Source organism: Dasypus novemcinctus, chromosome 3, assembly GCF_030445035.2.
Source record: "Dasypus novemcinctus isolate mDasNov1 chromosome 3, mDasNov1.1.hap2, whole genome shotgun sequence".
NCBI classification, from domain to species: domain Eukaryota; kingdom Metazoa; phylum Chordata; class Mammalia; order Cingulata; family Dasypodidae; genus Dasypus; species Dasypus novemcinctus.
Window position 1 is genome coordinate 16,882,767 of NC_080675.1, and position 25,693 is coordinate 16,908,459.

The 25,693-nt window shown below is 43.4% G+C and overlaps 1 protein-coding gene across 7 annotated transcripts in view; it reads left to right on the plus strand.

Annotated features, from left to right (window-relative positions):
* TTC7B (tetratricopeptide repeat domain 7B) overlaps positions 1-25,693 on the plus strand; it is a 304,943-nt gene that overhangs the window by 149,080 nt on the left and 130,170 nt on the right. For all 7 annotated transcript variants that reach the window (XM_058292461.2, XM_058292482.1, XM_058292458.1 and 4 more), the window contains 4 exons: positions 15,846-15,929; positions 16,861-16,965; positions 18,754-18,871; positions 20,205-20,262. In XM_058292461.2, coding sequence (XP_058148444.1) covers positions 15,846-15,929; positions 16,861-16,965; positions 18,754-18,871; positions 20,205-20,262 — 365 coding nt within the window. The remainder of the gene's footprint in view (positions 1-15,845; positions 15,930-16,860; positions 16,966-18,753; positions 18,872-20,204; positions 20,263-25,693) is intronic.

Sequence of the window (25,693 nt, forward strand, 5' to 3'; positions counted from 1 at the left end):
CGAGCCTTGGCAGCCCAGAATTTCTCTTCACATTTAAAATGGCAGAGGCAGTGCCAGCGGTTGCCTTGAAAGGACTGGGATAGAAGGGAAGGGAGAAAGGGGAATTTATCACTGTAGCTCATTGGGAGCCACTATCCGTGTCTCATTTATTTAAAAAATATCAATAAATTTGCACTTGTATGGTCCTGGGCAGATCATTGGCACTTGTATGATCTTGGCACTTGTATGGTCCTGGGCAGACCATTAACCTTCTATGCCTCGGTGGCTTTTGCTCTAAAATAAGGGTCTGTAAAATATTCTCTCAGGTAATTGTGGGGACGCTGTCATTAGTCCGTGTGAAGTCTTGACCAGGAGCCCCACATGACATGCCCATCAGATATGTCAGCCGTGTGCTGCCGCAGTTTGTGCAGGAGCTGCCAGGCCTAAGTTCAGCAACAAAAGATATAAAAAGGGTCTTTTGCTGTTAAGAAACTTCCAATCTGGTTAGGGAGACCAGATAGCAATGCATGAAAAAGCAACTCACTGGAGAGCCTTAGGTTACAGACCATAATAGAGAAGATAGTGGGAGGCGGGTCAGTTGCCAGATGAGCTGGACAGGCCCACGGCAGCAGAATCTGCAGGCGTGGAGCACCGTCTTCTGAATTGCTGATGGACGAGTCAGACCTTCCAGGCCTGACAGGAACTTCGTCACCTGAGAGGAGGAGGCGCCCTCCATCGTCCAGATGGTGGAGGTGCGAAGACGAGGACCCGAGGGCTGACGCTCCCAAGGGCGCCAGAGGAGAAGGGCTTGGAAAGAAACGTGGGGCCTGGTTGTCAGCGCCACCGTGCCTGGGTACAGACTTTGCTGGGCTCCTAGCTGAGGTGACCCAGCTGCGTCACCCTTCAGCTGGGCCCCTGAGCAGGTCCTCGTGGCCTCCACAACTCTGCACAGGTCATTCTTCACACCGTGAGCAGAGGAGTTAGTGACCACCAGGCTGCTGTGAGAGAAGAGTCTGACCTCCCCCTCCCCCTGCTCTGGTACTTTCCTCCCTTCTCTTGTCCCCAGCCAGCATCGAAACTTCCACATCAGGACGTGGACTGCTTTTCCTTCCTCTCATCCCTGTCCTTTGCTGACCCGGTCCATAGGTTCCCCTGCACCAATAAGGGGAAGCGGCGCTGGCCTGTCCTCTGCCCTGGGGCCAGCTCCTCTGGGTGGTGCCTGTGCTGTGCCTCCCTGGCCTGTGCGGCAGAGCGCGGAGGGCGGAACTGTGTCTTTCTCCTGTGGTGTGTATTCAAGACGGAAGGCCCTTCTCCCGTCCCAGGACTGGCCGTGTGCACCCACGTAGGGCCTTCTTTTTCAGGGTGCTCTTCAGCCAGATACTGGGCAAGGAAATACTAGCCAAAGGTTTATCGCGTCCTTACTCTGACAGGTCTAAATATAAGCACAATGTTTACCGTATCGCCAATGCTATGGGTTTTCATGTTTTTTAAAGACTAATTGTGAGCCCTGCTGAAAGGCTTGTGTAGGAAGGAACACTTCTTTTTTTTTCCCTTTCAATTTAAACAGCAGCACTAGTTGGCATGACAACCCAAGCTATTAAAAGGAAAGTAACAAGCACTGCTTCCTCTGTTTTTCAGAATGAACCCAAGCTGCTAAGGAGGTTTTTTTTCTTGAATTTGACTATTAATGGCTCCATTTTGGCAGAATGTTATGGGGTTCTTTTTGAAAGGTGCATGTGTGTCCCCTCTACATAGACATGGCAGCTTTAAAGGCAGAACTGCTATTTTTATCTTTTCCATTGAACTGGTTTTCATTTATTTATGGTAAATTGCAGCAATGGTATGCTTCCATGGGTAAAACTTTCTGGCTCATGCTTGTACTAAAGAGACTTTCCCTATCCCTAACCTCAAACACTTAACTTGTAACCAGGGAGCGCTGAGTGAGGCATTTGCATGTATCTGTCTGCTTGCAGACCTACCATTTGTTAGCTTGCATTAGAGTTGAGAGCTACATGCAGCTCCACTTGTACTGCAGAAACCCCACCTAGCGCTAGATGCCTGGGCCCCTAGAAGCCCTCAGTGTGCTCTGACACAAGTGGAGCCATAGACTTGAAGAAATCACAGCACAGAATTTGGCTCATGGTAGTTGTTTGATAAATGCTTGCTGATTAATCCAGTGCTTCATAACCAATGCACATTCATCATGGCCCTTTTGTTTTTTTTGAGGCAAACTATCCCTAGAAGTGCAGTGAGTATATCTTTCCCAGGCAGGTCCAAAGGTTAAAGGTCATTTACCTGGGAATAGGGAGCAGAGGAAGAGCGGGCCCAGCTTGGGGCAGAGCATCTGCATAGATCCTAGCTTTGGCCGAGCTTTGTGGCCAGCGCAGTGGGCACGTTCATTGGGGTGCTTTTTTTTTTTTTCTTTTTTCGTAATATCTTATTTGGCTTTGGTATTAGGGTGGTGTTAGCTTCATAGAGTGAGTTTGGTAGCATTCTTTCCTGGTCAGTTTTTTGGAAGAATTTGAGCAAGATTGGTATTAGAACTTCTTTAAATGATAGGTAGAATTCACCTAGGAAGCCATCTGGTCCTGGACTTTTCACTTTGGGGAGATTTTTGATCACAGTGTCAATTTCTTGTGATTGGTTTGGTGAGGTCTTCTATTTCTTCTAGGGTCAGTGTGATTTATGTGTTTCCAGAAATTTCTCCATTTCATCAGTGTTGTCTAGTTTGTTGGCATACAGTTGTTCATAGTATCCTCTTATAATTTCTTTTATTTCTGCTGTATCAGTGGTAATGTTGCCCTTCTCATTTCTGATTTTATTTGTACCTTCTCTCTTTTTTTCCTTTGTAAATCTATCTAAGGGTTTATCAATTTTGTTGATCTTCTCAAAGAACCAGCTTTTAGTTCTGTTGATTTTCTTTCTTGTTTTTTATTATTCTTTATTTTATTTATTTCTGCTGTAATCTTTATTATTTCTTTCCTTCTGCTTAGTTTTAGGATTGGTTTGCTCTTCTTTTTCTATTTCCTCCAGGAATGCAGTTAGGTCTTTGATTTTAGCTCTTCTTTTTTAACATAAGCATCGAGACTATAAATTTTCCTCTCAGCACTGCCTTTCTGCTATCTCATAAGTTTTGATATGCTGTGTTCTTATTTTCATTTGTCTTGAGGTATTTACTGATTTTTCTTACAATTTCTTCTTTGACCCATTGATTATTTAAGAGCATATTGTTTAATCTCCATATATTTGTGAATTTTCCCTTTTTAAAAAAAAATGTATTTTCCCTTGTCTTTTTTTTAAAGAGTTATTTATTTATTTACCCCCTCCCTCCCTCTTCCTGCCCTGCTGTTTTTGCTGTCTGTGTTGTCTTCTCTTCTCATTTTCTCTCTAGGATTCACCAGGATTTGATCCTGGAGACCTCTGAGGGGAAGAGAGGTTCCCTGTCAGCTGCAGCACCGCAGTTCCTGGTTTCTCCTGCGCTTCACCTTGACTCTCCCCATGTCTCTCTTTTCATGTGTCATCATCTTGCTGCGTGACGCACTGGTTCAGGCACTGGCTCACCACTCGGGTGCTTGCACGGGCACTGGCTTGCGGCACAGGCATGCTTTCTCTTTTTCACCAGGAGGCCCCAGGGATTGAACCCAGGTCCTCCCATGTGGTAGGCAAAGCTCTATCAGTTGAGCCAGCTCTACTTCCCTAAATTGTCCCTTTTTTAGCCTGCTATTAATTTCCAACTTTATTCCATTGTGATCAGAAAGGATGTTTTGTATAGTTTCAGTGTTTTTTAATTTATTGAGATCTGACTTATGTCCCCGTATTAGCCTATCCTAGAGAAAGATCCATGAGAACTTGAGAAAAATGTATATCCTGCTATTTAAGGATGTAATGCTCTATAAATGTCCATTAGGTCTAATTCATTTATCATGTTATTCAAACTCTCAGTTACCTTATTTATCCTTTATTCAGATGTTCTATCTAATGCTAAGAGTGGTGTGTTGTAGTCTCTAATTATTATTTTAGAGATATCTGTTTCTCCCTTCAGTTTTTCCAGTGTGTGCCTCATGTATTTTGGGGCATCTATGTTAATATTTATTATTGTTATTTCTTTTTGGTGAATTGTCCCTTTTATTAATATATAGTAACCTTCTTCATCTCTTAACAGTTTTGCATTTACAATCTATTTTTACCTGCTACTAGTATCACTACACCCACTTTTTAAAAAAAATTTTTTTAAATTTAAAAATGTTTTTCCCTCCCTGAGATCACTCTCATCTGTTTGCTGGATGTTTTTGCTCATTGTTTTTTTTTTTTTTTTCTGCTCATTGTCTGTTTTTTCTTTAGGAGGCACCAGGAACTGAACCCGGAACCTCCCATGTGGGAGGTGGATGCTCAACTGCTTGAGCCACATCTGCTCCCTACATCCATTGTTTTTTGATTGCTATAATGTGGAATATCTTTTTCCAACCTTTTGCTTTCAGCCTGATTGTGTCCTTCCATCTAAGATGTGTCCCTTGTAGACAACAAATAGATGGCTTGTGTTTTTTTATACAGTTCTATCAATCTATGACTTTTGATTGGGGAGTTCAATCCCTTAACATTCAGTGTTACTACTATACAGTGTGTAACTTTTTTCATCTGTTTTATCCTTTGACTTTCTGTTGTCATGTCTTATTATTGTCTGTCTTCAGCCCTTTCTTATGTATGTTCTTCATTTCTACACTCTCCTCCAGGACTCTCACCCTTGTTTTCTCCTTTTAGGCTGTAACATACCCTTTAAAATGCCTTGTAGATTCAGTCTCTTGGTAACATACTCTCTGTTTTTGTCTGTGAAGACTTTAAACTTACCTACATTTCTGAAGGATAGTTTTGATGGATAAAGCATTTTTGACTGGAAGTTTTTCTTTTTCAGTACCTTAAATATATTTTACCACTGCCTTCTTACCTCCATGGTTTCTGATGAGAAACCTGCACTTAGCCTTATTGAGGCCCCCTTGTAAGTAATACAGTGCTTTTCAAATATTCTTTCTACCCCTTTTCCATTCTCTTCTCCTTTGGGATACCTATAACTTGTATGTTTGTGTGTGTTTCATGTTGCCACTCAATTCTCTAAGACCCTGTTCAATTTTTTTCATTCTTCACTCTGTCTGTTATCTTTTCAAGTTCATATGGTCTCTCTCCAAATTCACTTATTCATTCTCCTAAATTTCAAATCTGTTGTTATATGTCTCTACTGTATTTTTAATCTCGTCTATTTTCTTTTATTCCCATGGACTCTGTTACTTGTTTTTGCAGGCTTTTAGATTTTTCTTTATGCTCACACAGAGTCATCTTAATATTCTTGATCTGTTTTGTCATATCTTCCTTCATCTCCATAAATCAATTAAGGAGGCTTATATGAACATCATTTATTAGTTGTCTTAAATCCTGTGTCTCATCTGGATTCTTGGTTTGTTCCTTTGGCTTGGGCCATATCTTCCTGTTTCTTAGTATGGGTGTTATCTTTTGTTGATACCTAGGCAGCTGTTGATGTTGATGATTTTGTTCTTTTGATAAGTTTCTCTTTCTTGCCTAGTGGTTTTTTTTACAGTTCTTCTTTGATTTTTAGTTTAAAATTTTAATATTGCCTTGTTTAAGTAGTCAAAAAAAGGGCAGGGAGCCCTGGGGCCCGACCAGATCTCCCATGCCTGGGAAAGAATTGGGAGAGACCAGCCAGCTTCCTTCACGTTCAGTGGGGTGCATTTTTGCATGACGGCCAGACCCAAAGAATCTCAGCCAGTAGTGCCTCCATTCCCACCATTATGGAAGTGTTTTTGAATTAAGATTTGCTCTCTTTTTGGGGCCTTGCATGAATAGGCAGATACTCCTGGGAGAAACTGGAGTGGTTTAAACCCTTAGAGTGATTTAGTTCAGAGAAACAAGTCTCACTTAGTTCTGCTGCTTTACATACCAGGAATGAACTCAAGCAGACTCCTTTACTTCTCTAAGCCTGTCCGTTTGTGGAACATACAAATAACAGTGCCTACCTCTGAAGGTTATTATGAGGACTAAAGAGCCAGTGAATGCTACTGTTATTGTTGGTGGTTTTAATAAACTCCATTCTAATATAAAGTGCTTTTCTGTAATAGCCCTGGCAGATGATCATTGACTCTCAGTAGAGAGGTATCTACTGTGTAGTAAAAAAATTCAGCTTCGAAGTCAGACAGATGTGGGTTAAAATCCTGGCTCTCTCCTTTTCTACCTGTGTGACCTTGGGAAAGGTAATGAGCCTCTCTGAGCTTCCACTACAGAGATTGTTTTAAAACTCATCGAGACAGTGGGTGTAACATACCCAGCACAGCTCTTTGTATGTAATCTATGCTCTTACCATTCCATTCTTCTCTAGTTATTAGAAAGGATTGACCCAAAATCTGTCCCCCTGTAACTTTCACCCATTACTTCTGTCTCTTTCGAGCAATAGAGCAAATCCTGTCCTGCCTCAATAGCAGCCCATCGAAATTTTGAAGACAGTTGTTACACTCTCTTCTTTCCTCTAGCATAAAGAGACCCTATTCTTTTAGTCTGGGGCTTGCAAACTTTTCCCATAATAGATCAGAGAATAAATATTTTAGGTTTTGAGGGCCAAGAGGTAAAATCAAGAATAGTATCTAGATAGTTCTATATCAAAAGAGAAAACAAATTTCCACAATATTTTTATTGATGTAATTCAAAATATTTTAAGAATAAGTGAGTACCATTTTTTTTCGTAACACAGGTCTACTTATAAGAAAATGGAATTTGGGGGGTTGGGGATAACATTTTGCTTAATTTGGTTCAAAGTTAGAATTCTTTCTCATCAAATGGCTTGCAAAATCTATTCAAAGGATTCTTAGCTTTTGGGCTCAGTGGCCCTCAGGCCATAACGTGTCAGCCCCTGCCTTCGTCTGTTCTGGTATGACATCATCCCTTGATTCTTTTTATCTTCATAGTGCTTTCTTGTTTGTCGGTTGCCCTCCTTAGAGGAGATCTGAAAGAAACAATCCTAACACTCTTGAAGTGTTCTTCCGTCATGTTTATTCCTTCATGCAGGCATTTATTGACTACCTATTTTCTACATGACATATCACTAGCGGCCACACCTTTGACTCGGCACTTCTCTCCTCGGTCCTCGCATGGTTGGCGCTTCAGCCATGGCTGAAGGGTGAATAACCTGGTGCCCCAGTCAGGACAGACAGACTGAAAACAGATAAAGAACAGAAGGTGAGCGGCAGCGGGGGATGGGGGTGGGGGTGGGGGCTGGGGCAGAGGAAGGGAATGCCCATTTCTTGAATTTAATGATTCATTTGGTAAGAATCACAAAGAACAGCTACAGCAGCACAACAGTATATGGGGTCATGTTTGAGTAGGACCCTGGAGACCTCTCACTCACTGTGCAACATTGACCAAGTTGTTTTTTTTTTAGATTTTTATTTATTTATTTATTTCCCATTCCCCCCCAGTTGTCTGCCCTCTGTGTCCATTCACTGTGTGTTCTTCTGTGACCTCCTCTATCCTTATCAGCAGTACCAGGAATCTGTTTCTTTTTGTTGTATCATCTTGTTGTGTCAGCTCTCTGTGTGTGCGGCACCATTCTTGGGCAGGCTGCACTTTCTTTCACGCTGGGCGGCTCTCTTTACGGGGCGCACTCCTTGCGCGTGGGGCTCCCCTACACGGGGACATCCCTGCGTGGCACGGCACTCCTTGCGCGCATCCGCACTGCGCATGGGCCAACTCCATACGGGTCAAGGAGGCCTGGGGTTTGAACCGTGGACCTCCCATGTGGTAGATGGACGCCCTACCCACTGGGCCAAGTCCGCTGCCCTGACCAAGTTGTTTTCAAAGAGTTGAGAAGAGCATGCCAGAGGATGGCATCTAGTACCCAAATGCTGTAATTAAGTCTATGCCCTTAAAAAAACAACCCACTCTCTCTTCTCTTCCCACCATGGCCAGGGGCAGTGTTGGGTTGCTCGTTTAATTGAAGCATTTGCCAAAACAATTAAGTTATGAGATTCTGCTTGATGCAGTATTGCTATTTCAAAGCCAAGAAGAGAAATGGGGGTTGCTCTGTTTTATTTCCAATATAAGGGGAGAAAATTTGAGCAAGCCTGATGTTATCTATTTTCTCTTAAAGCTCAGAGGGGCCTCTTATTTGTAACTGAGAGTCCCATAAAGATGCCTTTTAGATAGGATCCAGACTCTCATATTGTCTAAATAAATTTCAGTTGATTTAGAAATAAGAGCTGTGAACTGAGTGTCATGAACCTGGGTTCTAATGTCAGGTCTGCCACTGCTTGACCTTGCACAGGTCCTGTCTACTCTCTGGGTTTAGTTACACATCTGTCAAATAAAGATGGGACTAGATCATCACGGAGGGCTCAACTCCCCCTGCAATGATGTTATTCTGTGGGCCTAAGGTAATGATCCAGAGCATTGAAGGTGCTTAGGTAGTTTTTCATTGTCAAAAATAAAGAAGTAAAAAATACCCATACCCCATGCTAAATTTTTTTAAAAAGTAAAAATTGTGTTTATTAACTGGCTCGTTAAGTATCCATGATAAAGAAAAGACTGTCTGATCAACTGAAGGATTAGGATTATGAGAACTTTTAGGATATAGCCAACTGTCCACAAAGGCGAGTACCTGAAGACAGTTCATTAGGTTATTTGCTCCATTTTAATAGTGATGAATTTTAGAGTTTGGCTCCGGGTTCAATTTGAGGAATATCTGATTATTTTATTCCCAACCCTTCCCCCAGGGTTTTTGAATGCTAACTCTCACTCTTGAATTCCAAAAATAGACTTTGGCTTTTCCCTGCCAGTGGTATTGAACAGCTGTCACTGCCACGCACCCAGTTCACGTAATTGGGCTTTGTGTACTAGGAAGGTAATTGCTAAATCCCTGTCTCACTCCAAAGAGCTTCCCGTTTCTGGAGCCCCTTCAAAGGTGGCTGATTTATGAAAGCTAAAATAGGAGATGGACAGGCATAAACTCTTTCTACCAAAAGGAAGCAACATTTTTGCAAGTGACATGTTGACTACCACTCAAATGATCAGGATGCCAATTAGAGTCTAATTATTGCTCTACCAAATATTCATGGCCTTAATGTTGTCTGGGCTTAAGTGAGGCAACAATAGTGTGATTACAGCAGTGAGCCTCTCTTTCCTGGTGGAAGGAACATTGCTGCAAAACCCATGTTCTTTTCTTGTGACAAACGCGATATGACGATGGCACCTGCTGCTTTGTGTGCGTGACTGGGGGATATGCAGGTGTGGATTGGACCCCACGTCCCCTGGCCCTGGGCCCAAACTGCCCAGGGGGTGCGAGGCAGGTGCGGGAATCAATCAAATCAATCAATTTTTTTTTTTAAAGCTAACATGTTTAGAGCATTCCCTCAGTGGCAATCTCTCTTCTAAGCATTTTGCATGTTATTACTTTTTTTAACTCCAGGATAACCCAATGCTGGTGAGGAAGGAGTTGGGTCTGAGCTGGGCCTGAGCTGAGGCAGTCTGGCCCCAGAGCCAGTGCCTTCAGCATGTGACTCCTCTGCCCTTGGCCTTGAGTCTGTCTCTGCTCTTCCTTTCCAGCCTCCAGCCACGCTAGGCTGGGGTGATTGAAGCAGCTCCTCGTAGGTTCCCCCCCCAAGCACAGAGCACCTACCGTCTTCTTCAAAGTCCATTTTCATCAGTGCTGCCTTTCACTGGAACCATCATTACACTGTGAATGCATTTATTTGTTCATTTTTCACTTATCTATTTATTTCTTATGAACAGGTTTCATTCTCAACCTCCCCAGTCCATTAAAAATGGAACTTTTTACTCTATGACATACAGATGTGATTATGGGATCTTAAAAAGGATGGTCAAGCAGAATCAGGGTGAGCAAACACCCAGTCTGAGGGGTAGGGGTTGTAGAAGGCAAATACCCCCAGTGATATCCCAAGTTCCTTTTCATGTTTGGAGCATTTTTTCGAGGGGCCCCCTTCTGTGATTGAGGGACAGTTGACTTAAGGTACATACAGAGTTATATAATCTTGATGTTTATAGGGACATAAGGGATGACATGCTATCTATCCAAGCAATATGCTTGGTGCTAAGATTTTGAGATCTGTCGGGGTGTGTTCTCAGAGCCAGTGTGCTATCACCACATAGCGAGATGCCAAGAGCCATGGGAAGGCAGCACCGTTGGCTGTGACTCCAGAGATCAGACATGTCTGAAGTGGGGTGAAAGGCTCATTTGTAATGGTTTTTGTTTTTTTTTAAGATTTATTTTATTTATTTCTCTCCCCTTCCTCCCACCCCCACTGTTGCTGTTCTCTGTGTCCATTTGCTGTGTGTTCTTCTGTGCCCGCTTCTATTCTTGTCAGCGGCACTGGGAATCTGTGTCTCTTTTTGTTGTGTCATCCTGGGAATCTGTGTCTCTTTTTGTTGCGTCATCCTGCTGTGTCAGCTCTCCGTGTGCGCGGCGCCACTCCTGGGCAGGCTGAAGTTTCTTTTGCACTGGGCAGCTCTCCCTACGGGGTGCACTCATTGCACATGGGGCTCCCCTATGCGGGGGCACCCCTGGGTGGCAGGGCACTCCTTGCACGCATCAGCACTGCGCACAGGCCAGCTCCACACGGGTCAGGAGGCCCTGGGTTTGAACCCTGGACCTCCCATGTGGTAGGCAGATGCTCTGTCAAGTGAGCCAAATCTGCTTCCCCTCATTTGTAATTGTTGACTTGCATTTCTTATCTGTCTTCATGATACTCCTGTGGCTTATTATGGGATGTGGGTTGTTGTAAGGGGAAAGAGGCCCAAACTGGCAGGGGACTGAAATATGCTGCAGTGAAAAGGAAACTCCTGACGGCATAAATCCTTTTCAATTTGAGCACCTCTGAGATGGACTGGAGACATTGTATCATCAGCTTGCATGGTGCTGGTGTCAGTGAAGTTTCTTGAAAATTCTGCAAACTGGAAAGGTCTGTCTCAGTCCTCAGTAGCTTCAGGGATCCCAAAGAGGCCTAGGAGCAGGGGTCCCATTAGTGGTAAAAAAAATATTGATGAATCTCTGGAATAGTTCTGGGAATATGTGGTATTTTTAGGGATCTTATTTTCAGCTATACTTTGTTTATGCAGCATGAGTGGGCCTGATAAATATGAAGTGGCATGTCTGTAATTAAATGCTCAGGGAATTCTAGTTAAGAGCTCAGACTCTGGAACCAGACTGCCTGGATTCAAATTCTGGCTCTGCCACCAACTCACTTGGGTCATCACTTAACATCTCTGTGCTGCCACTTCCTCATCTGTAAATGTACCTGGGAAAGTTCTTAGGATGACTAATGAGTCAGTACTTGTAAAGCAGTTAGAATAGTGCCAGGCTATATCGTTTTATCAAAAAGTTTCTTAAAGAAATAAATAATAACCATGTGCTCTCCTCCAGTTCCCTAAGGTTGTGCACTCTTCTTCAGGGACACAGGTTAAATCCTTTTCTAAAGTGAAAAAACGTTTGGTAAAATGAAAAATCATTTCTGAAATAGTATATAGTAAATCTGAGCTTTCCTGTATTGAGTTTGGCTAAAGTGATAGGTGTTATGTAATTTGTTGTATTTTCTTTCTGAATATAAGTAGGCTAAAATTTAAAAAAACACTAAGTAATAATATAAAACTGAATACTAAAATAAAAAACTTAGCCTACATATCTCAGACACTGTTTTTGATGCTTTATGTATAATTTCATCTTCCAGCTAACTCTCTGCATACTGTTATATTCCCTACATTAGAGCTGAGGAATGTGGGTATACAGAATTTAAGTAGCTTGTCCAGATTCGCACATCTAATCTGTAGTGGCATCTGGAGTCTTTATTTCCAGGTACTATTCAGCGAGATCCTCAGGTGGAAACTGTGTAACTGCTTGTTGGGGCCTTGGGGGTAGGGCTTGTTCTAAGAAGGACCTGAAGCCTTTGGTGGGCTGTACCTTCAGGGCTTTAGTTGGAGGTGAACCTGACTTGTTCACGGGAGCAGAAAAGGAGTTGATTGACAGCACTGCTCAGCTCACAGGAGCCACAGGAGGCTGAGAAATGGCTGTGGGCGGAAATGCCGGCGGCAGGGACCCTGGCCCAGTTTGGGATGCCACAGTTCTCAGGAGGACCTGCTCCAGCGGTTGACGCGCCCTATACCTGCAGTTAGGCCTGAGGACTAACAACCAGCCTCCCTTCCCTTGCCTCTGAGGCCTGGCAGGAGAGGCTGATGAGGTCATGTGACACGTTCCTATTGTCCCTTCATTCACACTGGGAAGCTGAGAGGCTGCTCCTCACCCCCCAAAATCCAGAGAGTTTTGAGAGACTAGGCAACCAAAATGACAAATGTCCTTTCTTTGTGGACCTCAGCTAGATGCTTCTCAAGTTCCCTCCTAGCTCCAAGATCCTATGCCTCTCCTCTCTCGGACGGCGGGGGCTGCTTTCCTTTGGTGTTTTCCTGTAGCACCTGGAATGGAGCTCTATACCAATTAGGTTTCCAGTAAATGTTTTTCACTGAGTATAATAAGTATGTTAGCCTTTGGCAGAAAAGAAAATAAGGATGCACACTTATTTATAGCATTTAGCTTTTTGATTCAGAACAGACTGTTTCACTTGCTGAGCTCCTTTTGTTTATCAGGATAACAGTTGATATTTATCATTCCTCTTAGCAAAAGGAGGAAGAAAAAGCATTTAAACATTGAAATGTTTCTATGTATACATTTAAGTACTTAGTGGTTATATTGCAATGAATTAGTTGAGGAGGGCTGTTAGAACAAACCTCATTCTGATCATCATGTACCCCCTTCTGTCCACATACTGTCTCCTTTGTCTAAATTCAACCAAAGTGGCTATCACTCTTGCTTCCTCCTTCTGCATCGTCCCTCTTCGCCCTTCCCCTAAATAAGTTTCCAATACTGTTGGCTTTTCATTGCTTGGCTTCTCTCCATAACATGTTTCTCCCCCACCCGGCATTCCCATCCCTTCCCACCCCACACCTGGATTAGCATACTCCCTCCCCCCCCCCATCTTGCCTACTTGATCTCAGCTAGCTGCTGAGAAGGTTTTGCGGTTTTTTCTTTTCACTGTGCTTCTTAAAGGCACAGTAATGGCTTCTTGTTGCTTTTCTGTACAACAGAGCAGTTAAGGGAGCTTTGGGGTCAGGTACACTTGGGTTCTTATCTTTTTTTGTGTGTATTAGTGAGGGGTGCAGCCAGATATAATTAACAAGACTGCCTGATCGTGGCTTAACCAGCAATGCACTTACAACAAGAAGCCTGGTGAGAGGCGGGCAGCCCAGGCCAGTGCAGCAGCTGCAGCTCGTGGTGACATAACAGACCTGCTTGCTCTCTTTCTGCGCAGTCGTTCTTACTGGGTGGCTTTTGTCCTCATGCTTGTCACCTCCTGGCTGCCCACCTTCAGCATGGAGTCTGTGTCCCAGGCTGAAGGAAGAGGCAGGGCTGAAGGCAGAGGTGTGGGCTGGCCAAGGATGCCCCCCTTTAGAGAGCTTTCCCGAAGGCTCTCCCTATATCTCATTGTCCAGAACGGAGTCCACCAGGGTTGTTAGTGAGGCACATAACCAGTCAGTCAAAATCTGGGACAGGCGTTCCTCTTATTGCTGGCCACATCATAGGTATTTATTAAAAGCTTCTTAGTTTGCTTTTTAATACTTTTATATGAGGTCGGTTCATAGTAAACCAGCTAGCATAATATTTATTCTGATCTTTTCTTTAAATATGACATGTGAAACTCTGGAACTCATTTCTATCTTCTCCCACCACCTCAGTTTCTCACCCTGCTATTGTTCCTTTGTCTCTAGCCCCCAGTGCCCTTGTCCCTCCCTTCCTGCCCATCCATTAATCCTCGGAATCCCCTCCTTCATTCTAGGCTCTGGGGCCCAGGTGTATCCCGAGAGGAAAATGGCAGCCCAGTGCTGTAGGCATGTACTGCCTGTCCACGTCAGCACACCACAGTCTTTACGATGATCTGACGTGATTACTCAGTCTCTCTCAGGGAGGTTGACCTCCTAGGCCTGTTTGTTTCCTTTCCCCCAGCACCATGGTGGCTGGGCAGGACAAACACATAAGAGTTCCCTCCTCCTTAGCTCCTGAAGAGGAGGCTTGCGTCATGGCCCCATTTGTCCAGGGGTCTGGCTTGCTCTGGTCTTCTGTGACCTAATTTTTCTCCTCAGATTTTTGTCTACCAGCTTCTTCCTCTCCTGATAGAGAGATGCTCAAGTTTTCCCCATGAAAAAATAAGTAAACTTTCAACCCCAGGCTTTCGCTTCTTACTATCCTTTCCTTCACTACTTGGCTTCATCATTTTTTACTCATCTGGCCGCCATGGCTTGGCATTCTCATCCAGCCTATCCACAGAGCTTGGTCCCCCAATGGCTAGAGCCTCTGGCCTCTTGGCTCTATCTCTGTCTTGACACTGCTGTACCCTTTCCCTACCCCACCTCCTTTCTGATCTCCTTTCCTAGTCCCTTTTCACTGCCTTCACCTTAAATAGAGATGTTTCTCAAGATTCTACCCCAGCTGCCTTCTCTCTGAATACTCTGGTGTGATCTCCTCTTTTCCAGTAACTTCAACACTCTTCATATATTTATCTTTTGTCTGTATCTTTCTCTTGAGGTCCTAGATTGTCTCTATCTCCTGTAAATCATCACACACCTCAAACCTACACATTCTGAAGCAAACTCAGTAATTACAACTTTCTTCGCCCTACCCTCTTTACAGAGCCAGTCTCTCTCACCCTCTCTCTCTCAGCACACAGAGACCTTCTCTGCCGCGGCTTTGCCCCCAGGAGGGCAAGATGGAGACTTTGGGGACTCCCTTCAGCCGCTGCTCCTCACTAGCTCTCCACCCCGCCTTGGGGGGTCTGACCTTCCTGATTCTAGCTCAGACACTTTTCTTGGTTCGTCTCTTGCATTTCCGTTGCTGCTGTTATGGTTCACAGCTTCTTCTGAAACCCCTGAACCCTTTATCCACCTTATTCCTGGCCCACATCCCCACCTCCCCACCCATGATCTTCCAAAGGCTCTGATGTGATTTTGTCATTTTCTCTGCAGAAACCAGAGGCTCCTCATCAACCGAGAGCCAAGTCCAGACTCAACATTTGTAGGCAGTCTCTGCCCTGGATTGATCCACGGGCAGGCTGGGGCAGGGAGGGCAAGGGCAGTCACATCAATGGATGGTTATGGTAGAAAGTACTTTAGGAGCAAGAGGAGGGAGAACCAAAACTGGGGTACACGAGGGATTGGGACAGCTTTGAAAGGGAGGTGACATTTCCCATGTTCATGACTTGGCACTAGCCGGGGCCTCCTCTCCAGCCGGGGCCTCCCATTCCTGCCCATGTGTCCTAGACTTGGCCATTGCTAAGTCAGAGCACCCTTTTCGTGCCACCAGGTCCTTATTCATGCCTCCTCTTCCTGGAATCCGGTTTCCATACCACAGCTATGTTTTTTTTCCCTTCTCATTAATCAAGTTCCCACTCAAATACCACCCTTCCAGGACGCCCTTCCTGATTCCTATGACCACTTTTCCACAGCGCTTTGTTCTACACTCTTGGAGCACTTGGCATTTTGGCCACGTACTTGAATTGTTTGGGTACCTGCCTTGTTCTTTCCTAGTGCTAGAGGAAAAGCTGCTTGAGATCAGGATTGTCCTGGCCTGTGGCATGGCACATCATGCTCCAGGGGGGCTCCTTAAGAGGTATTTGGTGGCAGATTGTGTTTTAAGCATTCAAAGGAACCAGATTCTGTAGGACTTTGTTTAGGGTACGCAGACACAAACTCACACTTGTCCTCTTATGATACTGGCAATTCTCAGATGCCTGTGTTTGTTCTTCTTTCCAAACCAGTGTTTAGAAAGAGCCATGAAGTTTGCCTTCGAGGAATTCCACCTCTGGTACCAGTTTGCCCTGTCACTGATGGCTGCTGGAAAAGTGAGTCACCCTTTGGGATGTGCAGCTCTCCACGTTGATGGCTGATGTCATTGAATTTCATGGGGTGAAATACGACGTGGAAGTCTAAACCAACTATTTGACACTGTCCTGTGGTCATTTCTAAATGAACAATCAAGTTGAATTATTTGGGAGCCCACAAGACAATATCACCGAGAAAAAGAAATTCTATTAAATTTGCCTTTTTCAAGCCATTGTAACCTTGTCATATGACTCATTTGAGAGTGGGAACTTATTTGTGGAGGGGGAAATGTTTTGGTAATCATTAGCAATATGTGCTATTGGCTGAAAGCCTGTGCTGTGGAGTTGAAGCTCAGTCCTGCCCCTCACAGCTGTGTGAGCTAGGGAAAGCTTCTCAGTACCTCAGTTTTCTCTTCAGTAAAATGGAGAATTTGCAGTACCCTACTTCACAGATTGGTGTCAGGTAAATGAGGTGATAGGCATAAGGTGCTTAGACTAGACCCTCCAGGTAGTACATGTTCCATAAAGTTAGTAGTCACTGTTCTTGTTAATTTGGTGCACTTAGTGAATCTCTGCCATTTAGTGAATGGTTAGGTCTAAGAAATAAAATTGCCTGGGCTAAGTAGAATCAGAAATTTAGTGTAGTGTATTTTGAATTGGGTATTTTATCTTTTATGAAAACATAAGCCTCCACTGTCTTATTATTTATTTCTTATTTCTACCCTACTATACAAGTGGAGAACCTAATTAGAGAAGTGCCAGTGGTTTTAACACCGTGACTCCTTCACTCAGGTGCCCCAAGCTCTGGTCATACCACCCCCAGCCTCTTTGCTTGGGCACAGAGTTGGAAAACCTCACAAAGAGGGCATCCTAGCCCCAAGCCCTGTGGGAAGTAGTGTTTGGTTCTTTCACCAATTCTGAGTTTTCACAGAAATCGTTTTGTTTTGCCAAGTCTGCTCGTGCCGTGAAGGTGTTGAAAGAGTGTATCCGCCTGAAGCCGGATGATGCCACCATCCCCCTCCTGGCTGCGAAGCTGTGCATGAGCTCCCTTCACTGGGTGAGTGGGGGCGGGACCTCTGCCGCGGGGCAGGGCTGCCCACCTCTCTCTTAATCCATCAGCTGCACTAAAAAAAGGCTGGCTAGAGCCACAGGCCCTGGCCTGGGCCACTGGCCTCCCCCAGCCTCCCCCACTGACCCCGAGGGCATGTCCCAGGTGGCTCTGGGTTTTTCCTTTCCATTGGAATGTGCTTCAAAAGGAGTAGTGGTAAGATAAAAATTGGCATCCATATCCAGATGCTTTATGCAAATGATGTAGGACTGAGAAGATAGATGTAGCTAAATTATTTGTTTTTCAAAAAGGCTGAGATTTTCTGTAAGTCAATTAGTCACCCTCTGTTTTAGCTTGTGTGTAAACCCAACTTTCTTTATTGAAGAACCCTAAAAGTTTCTCCTTCTTCTTCCTTCACATAGGCTTTCTTCTTCAGATATTCTTGCTCAGATTTGAATTTGAGAAAAACCTGATTTTGAATAGTTCTACTACTTCAAAAATATATCATTTGAGCAGAAAATAGAACACCCTGGCTAATTGCTGAGATGGTGGTAGAGATAACTGCCACACATGGGCTGGAATTTTAATGCTTCTCTTTAACTTCATATCAAGATTAATGATAAAACGGATTTGCTCAAAGGACTGAAGCTCCTTGCTAAGATTTTTCATCATGTGGTCCTTGCTGATTGTTTTTTGCAATGTATTCCCACCCAGCAGGACAAAAGTAAGCCTTTTGAAGAAAAGCGTTGACTTTTGTTGAATTTTGCTTGGGAAAGAATAGAATAAAAAGGACATTTTGAAAGAGCAGCTGTGAAGGAGTCACATGGCGCTAGCAGGTTTTGAGTGGTGGACCTGACCATCTTCTCTGCTGGCCGAGGGCATGAGGCACCAGGCTCTGGAAGTGGCAGGCGAGGGAACCAAACCTGTCAGTTTTGAAAGTGCCAGTTTCCAGTTGTGACTCTGTAGCCCTCCTTCTAACTACATATTATTTATTAGTGCAGGTTATACATCTCTAAGTACCTGAATTAAACCTGACTTTTTTTTAAGATGGAGGAAGAGATCTTCTCTGTATGTGTGTGTATTTATGTATTTTTATATATATTTTTACATTTTTATTATTAAGATTTCCAAATACCCCCATGTACTATCACCCAGATTCGCTAGCATCAACATTGGTCCTACTTTGAAGGAACAAATCCTAGATTTTTGCCTGAAATGAATGGTGTGAAAGGTCTTACTGTGGGTGTCGTGTTCATGGTCTCTGTGGAATCTGCTGGGGTAAGGGCCACATGCTGTGTATTATTAAAGGAAAAAAAACATTGATTGGGTTTTTAAATTTTTAACAGTTTGTGGGAAAGAAAATTCAAGCCTAAATGGTTCTTTTTTTGCCATAAAGAAGAAAAAAGTAAAGACCCAAACACAAAACATTCTAAGCATTCTAAGAATTTTATTCTTTACAAATGTTTATAGTTCAGCTTCTGGATATCTGGTATGACCTCAATAGAGAACCAGTCATGAAAAATAAAGATGGGAAAAAATTAAACCTCACACAAAGTATGAATGTGCCTTTGGAAAAGAAGGCAGATAAGCAATGAGGAAAACTTAAAGAAAAAAGCAAGGTAGAAATCCCAAGGACTGGGAGAGACTCAATAAACAAAATCGCCAGGGTGGAATTGGAAGACTGAGGAGATACTTTGACAGTGACTCATTAGTAATTCATTTTTGGCAGCCCATGCTTATGGGGACTCATGTTAGAAGTTCTGCAGGTTGCTGTCGTTAATGTGTCTCATTTTTCAGTTGGAAGAGGCTGAAAAGTTTGCCAAAACTGTCGTCGATGTGGGAGAGAAAACGTCAGAGTTCAAGGCTAAAGGCTACTTGGCCCTGGGGCTCACGTACAGTCTGCAGGCCACTGACGGTGAGAGAAGTCCCAGCCCCCGGGGAGCGACTGAGTCACCGGGCAGGGCTGCCTAAGGTCTCAGCTTCCCACTATCCCCTTCTGGCTCAGGGGGTGTGCATAAGTTGGGTCCTTTTCCATTGTGCTATCATGTGGTGCCCCCGCTGCTGCTGTCCTCTGCTGGGATGAGTAGGAGAACAGGAGGGAAGGGAGGAAGGCCCCATGCCAGGGCTCCCTGGCCCCGTTCCCGGGGCATTGTGCTTGCGGTGCAGAGGGCACGCAGCTGGCAGGTGCAGTGCATCTGGGGTGAGCGGGCCTTGGGTGATGACTCACCCATCCAGCCTTGGCCTGGGCCATCCTCACATGAAGGGAGGTTGGGTCTTAGGCACAGGAATGTAGAAGAGTTCAGGGCCAGCTGCTCCCAGGAAGCTTCCCTTGGCTGGTCAGGGACCATTTGCACGTTTTAATTCATAGATATGTTCATGTTTCAGTGTAGCAACTCACCAGATAGCAATGATTCTTGGGATACAGAGGTATATACTTTTGAATGTACTTAGTGCTTTAGTGAATAGGCATCAAGCTAAAAAAATCTTAATTGTATTTTGTACACTTAACGGAGTTTTTAATGATGTGTTTGCAGAAATAGGTTCCTCCAGGACTTTTTTGCCATCCCTACTAGGTTATCTTTTTCCTTCCTTCCTTTGAGGGAGCCTTTCCTCACAGGCTCACACAGGGGAAGCTGTTGGCTCACAGCAAGGTGGACTCTTTTGACCACATTTTCCAGTATCAGTGTTGAGCCATCCCTTGCATTCACATCAAGGCGTTAAAGGTCCTGGTCGTTGCCCGGTGTGAAATAAACTGGCCTTTTCATGGCATCAAGCCTAGTGCCTTTGGCTCAGACTCATAGCTTCTTAGTGCCAGAAGGAACTCAGAGGCCATTAATCCTCTCCATCATACTTGAACGTCTTCTCTACCATCCTGGTAGAGCCAACTTGACTTGGGAGTTATACAGCCATGCTGGGAAACACAGCCATGTTCCTCAGAGAGTTCCTAGTTGGTCTTTGGAAACAGCCTTCATCTGCTGGCGGGGCGCCAAGAGTGATCCTCCCACCCACTCGCATTCTTCCCTTAGCATTCATTGCTCCCCAGTTAAGCCCAATGTGTGCAAGTGCCTGTAGGGTAGGATTGGCTTCCTTTTCTCTCTTCTCCAATGTCTGGTACAGGGCTGGGCACAGAAGTACTCAGGGATTGTCGGTTAAAACCCAAGTGAATGTTTAATTTCTGTGATGGAGTTTGTGTTTGTCAAAAGCTCCCCAATCTCCCATGCCATTGACTAATTGTACCCTTTTCTTAGCTTCTTTGCGAGGGATGCAGGAGGTCCTGCAGAGAAAGGCGCTTCTTGCATTTCAGAGGTGAGTGGGAGTTCATCTTTTCACTTGACTGTACATACTGACACCAAAGTATGATAAGTATAAAAAGAAGAGATATTTATAAAGATTATGTAAACAATGTTTTACCCCCATGAGTCTTTCATCTCAAGCACTGAACATGCAGTATTAAAACTTGCTGCATCACTTGTTGCAGTGTAAATCTGCATTCTTAATCTGTTTACCCATTTGAGAACATTTTATTCATTCCTAATAAAGTGATTTCAGATCTAAAGAGATAGATACTTTATATGTCTAGTCTGGGGTGATGATTCCTTTGTTAAAGACATTAATCATAATCAGAAAAGGGATGATTCATTTCCAGCTTTTTTTTTTTTTTTTAAACATGTCAAGCTGCAGATTTTTATAATAAGAAGTGAGAAAACCAGGTTTTAGGGCAGCCTCTGATTCACTCTGGCAGGACAATCAGCCCAGGAAGCCCCAGGCCCCTCCACCCTGGCCATACCTGTCCTGGTCTCCTTCGTTATGCCTTTCACAGAATTGGAAGAATGCCTTATAATTATAAAACACTTGAGTGTTACAGTGCTTTCTCCTCCCCTTATTTAGTTTGATCTTCACTCCAAACCAATGAAGGAGAATGGGCCAGGTAGGATGTCCATTGCAGGATATGGAGAGAGGGACAGGAGTTAAAGGAGCTACCAGGGTCACATAGATATTGACATTGGGGTAGAATCCAGGTCTCCTGACTCTAACCCAGTTTTTCTTGTACATACTATACCACACTGCCCTAATTTTATTCTTATTACAGTTAGGATAAATTGCTAGAATGAAATTGTTCCCTGAAAGGATAGCCCCACGATCTGAAATTTAAAATTAGTGTTGATTCTGTCACCTTAAACATATCTGAAGCACATTGGTTTCTTGAAATTGTATTAGAAACTTAATTCCATACACACAAAATTTCACAGGGACCTCTCAATGCTTAAAATAACCTTTATTAAAATTCTTCCATAGAACCAGAGTTGCTTATAGATTTCATGGTATATGTGATCCTGTTTTTCATGAAATGATTATCATTTAGTTTCAGTCTGAAACTCTTCAATCTCATTTGTTTCTTCTTCCTAGCAGCTCGCTGGTAGCTTCTTCATTTTGCCAGTCCCAGTCTGGCTAATGACAAAAAGTACCAATTGACATCTGCAAACAGATCTCTTGAGTCTGTGCTAATAAGCTTTTGTTGCTGTTCTTCAACACGGAGTGTGGAAAGCATTTCCATTTCAAATGATTTGGAGTTTTAAATTCTCCAGTCCTAGTTTGTAAAACCCACACACGGCTGCCTAAGAAAGTGGTCATTACATCTGTTTCACTTTTCTTAAATCAGCACATCTTACTGGCTCTCTAAAAACAGCCATGGTGGTGGTCTGCCTTCAGCCGCCAGAATTCCAACTTCATGTTATGTAACAGCTGTTCCATTGGCCTCAATTCCTTTTTGTTCCTTTTTTGCTTAGGTTTTAAGTCAAAGAGATTTTTAAAATATTAGTTCATATGGGAATAAAATGTAAGAAAATTCCACTAACCTAACTGATTATTTTGGGGAAGGCTAACCTAAATAAGTATTTGTGTAAAATTATAGAATTTTTTCTCTGAAGAAACAAAATTATTTTCTTCCAAGTACGTATCAACTAGGACTATCTTAGGGCATTATGGTCTTAACAAAAATTTTTAAGGGAAAGATTACAAGTAGATAAGAATGATTTGTATAAATTTTTTAATGTAAATGAATATTTTAAAACCACTTGTATGAGAAGTACTTTTTTTCTACATGTATTTTCAGTCTTCTCCCTGCCATTTGTTTATACTATTATATTGTATGTTTGTTTTTAAAAAAAACAGTGTAACTCAAAAAAGGACATGGTTGCAGGAATATCATGTAAAAATTAACTCTGATTATGACTGGGGTTAGAATTCAGGAAACTTTGCTCCATAGTAGATTCAGAGTTGTGGTTTTTAAAGACATCTTAGTTGTACGGCTGCATCTTAAAATTGAAAATCATGGCTGTCCACACGCTCATAAGCTCAGCTCAAGAGGCTGAGCCAGTGCATTTGCCAAGTACAAAAATATAGTGAAGAAAACCATAATATTGTTTGCAAAGTTTTCTGAAGATGCCGAAAAATCGCATTGGCCCTTAGATCTGAGTTGCTGCTTTCGTGTGCTTTCATATCCTATAGAGAAAAGCAAGCCTGGAAATAGATTTGAACATGCCCCTGTGAATTGACCCACAGCATGCAGAAGGCAGCTCTGAGGCCAGGGCCTGGGCTATTTCACGGGGGAGATGTCACTCAATAGGCTACAGAATTTCACTTTGTTTTCCTGTTTGCCTTCACCCTTGAGTGTGATAAGTTTTGTTTGTATAGGGTGACCATCCACCCCAGTTTGCTGGGGACTGAGAGGTTTCCAGGGATGCTCAGTGCTAAAACCAGGAAGGAAAATCCTGGGCGAACCAGGATAGACTGGTCACCCTAGGTGTTTGGTGGAAAGTCTGTAAATAGTTTCCTTAACTTAATAATACATAATCCCATGTCCACTGCAATCAGTACTGAAGGGGACTTAAGAAAACTGGCTAAATAAGGCAGCAGGCTGACATGGTAGAAAGTCAGGCCTTGGAATCATATGTTTTCTGCTCCACTTCTGGCTCTGCCTCTTTTGCTGGGTGTTCTTAGATTAGATGCTTAATAATAGATGTTCCGTATACTGTAGTTATTATTGTTACAAGGTATGTATCTTATGGACCAAGGTCAGATTGATCAGTCTTCTCTATATTGTTGGTTAACCTTTAGAGGCTGTTGGACCTAGAGTCTAGGAGAGCCCTGGGGTGGACCTTGGGGCATTCTGAGTTCTAGTCAGGATCATCCCATCCTCTCTCAGAGCTGCCTGGCTCGCCTCTCTTGGGCACTGCTCCCTTTACACTGTAATGATCCCTTCAGGTCTCCTCTGAGTGGGGAGCTCCTCAAGGGCAAACAATTATCTGATTAAACTGCAGGCTCCCCAGAGCCTGGCACTGGGCTGTGATGACAGTAGACACTGCATGGTGTCTGTGGTGGATGGATGGATGGGGGGAGGGGGTGGGAGGTTGGATGGGTAAATGCGCGGGTAGATGGGTGGATGGGTGGATGGGTGAATAGCCTCAGTGGCCCAGCAGTCTGACAATTCTTTCCTTCCTTATGGAAGAGAAATTGAATTAATGAATGTGGAGGTGCCTTGATGAGGGAACCGCTTTGTCAGTGTCCCTGTGGTGACATTTTTCAGTTTCTGGGTTTCTCTCAGCAGCCTCACAGGGTGCTTACTATATGGGAATTGGGTTTATGGGGCTGCTTTAGATACATGTGCAGAGTCCAGCAGGCTTGCAACTTTCAAGAACACTTGTATCCTCCTTTAATCTGCATTGCTTGATGATTTTTGTCAAGCTTATTGGCTGTGGTCTTACCAAGGGGACTTTTACATGAGGAGCTTAGCTGCTAAAGCTATTCTGCATGACCGAATCAAGTTTTCCAGTATCTATGTGAAATCAACACTGGGTACTTTTTTCTCCCCCTTTCCCATTCTCTTTATTTCCTTTTTTCTCTTATAAGCTAAAGTGGTCAGCTTAGAAATCCATTACAAGCCAAATTGGAAATTCCTCAGATGTTGTCCTAATGCTCCCCAGAAATGCCAAGGTTTCTAGCACTTCTGGTTTTCTTTCTTTCACAAACTGTTAGCTGTGGCTGACGGTTAATTACTTGATGAAGCTGGGGTGAGGCCTTTGGCCCGAACTATCTCTGGCTATACCCTGAATTCACCAGACTGTTGGTGGCTTTTCACTTGGTTGGTGTCGATTTGACTTAACTTCATTTGTGAAAAATCTGAACGGGGCTGAGAAAATTATAGCTCTGAGAAATTCTCTTTGAGGGTGTGGAAACCTGCCTTTATTAATTGGGAAAGAAGATGAGATAAAATAAATAATTCAAAATAATTCAAAGCCTCTTCATAATTAATTTTGTATTTATTTTCCCTGAGTAATTGATAGAGACAGAAACCATGACATTCCAATCTCACTTTTTATGAACACCAAAGAAAAACATCTTTGATGTACAAATTCATGGAAAATCAATACTTGTTCATAATAAAAACTGGAGCATACTGCTTAGGCCTCTGGGAGAAACAAAACATACAAAAGGGCAAGGCAGGCACAGAGCCTCAGTCTCATGCTAAGGTTATAAATGTCCCAAGGGTGACCGTGTTTTGGGGCAAGGTTTTGAGTGACAATTCCCCAGGAATGGGACCTTTGCTCTTAAGATGGATAAAAAGACAGAAACTAGCTGCTGCTTTACCCCATTTCAGCTGGAAAACACTAGCTACTACATTTGCCCGAACAATGCCCTTAGCAGATTTGCTGGATGGCAAACACCTAGGAGACTTCTTGGCTTTCTCCCCCACAGCAGACAGACAATTCAATCAAAAGACCTTGTTACTGTAAAAAACCACCCTTGACTTGTTTGCCCCGGTTGAATCCATAATGATTTGATTTCTTTTTTATCTTGAATTTGTTTTCTGCCAGTAGAAGATTTTCCTTTAATCACGGCATGTTGATGGAATAGGGTAGGGAGGGTCCCACCGTTTATAATTGGTATGTTCCACAGTGCTTTTCAAAGAAAGCAAAAGTTTGTTTTTTCTCCTCCCACCAGACTGCAAAACACAGAATTATTTCTTGTACATAGTCACATTTTGAGTTGCTCGTGGTAAAATACAATTGACTCCATATAAAAGCAAAAAAGTCTATGTTTGTAACCAATGAGGATACCAGTACAGCCTCTTTACATTCTGGGTCAAAAACCAGTTAATAAAAGTAAGCCCAGCTGGGAGCAGGTATAGGTCAGTAGTTGAGCATCTGCTTTGCATGTATGAGGTCCTGGGTTCAATCCCTATTACCTCTTAAAAAAAAAAAGTAAGCTCAATATCTGACCACAGAATCTTAAAAATAACAGTTTTTTGGACTAAATTGCATGGAAATCAGTAGATGCTTCAAAAGAGTGAATGAATATCTTTTCCCCTTCTAGTTCACTAGAAACCAAAACCTCGTTTTACAAGCCAGGCTAGGTCTTTCATATGGCTTCTCTGAAATCCAGAAATTTGGATGAGGTAGTGCTAAGGCCATGCCAAAACTTAACTGTGGCAGCCATCCCTTAACCATATCCACATGTGGCTTCTCTGTGTCCCAGCATGACACACAGGCCTCCTGGCTCAGCCCCAGGGAAGGGTCCGCTGGGGAGGCCAGGCCTCAGGGCCCAATGGCCCTTCGCCTCCTGGCTCCCCAGGGCTCCTCAAAGCCTCGGGTCATCAGCAGCCATTTTAGACATTAAACATAATACGCAAACATGCTCCTCTGTTACACCTTTCTGTGCTGTAAGGAAAAGTGCTTTG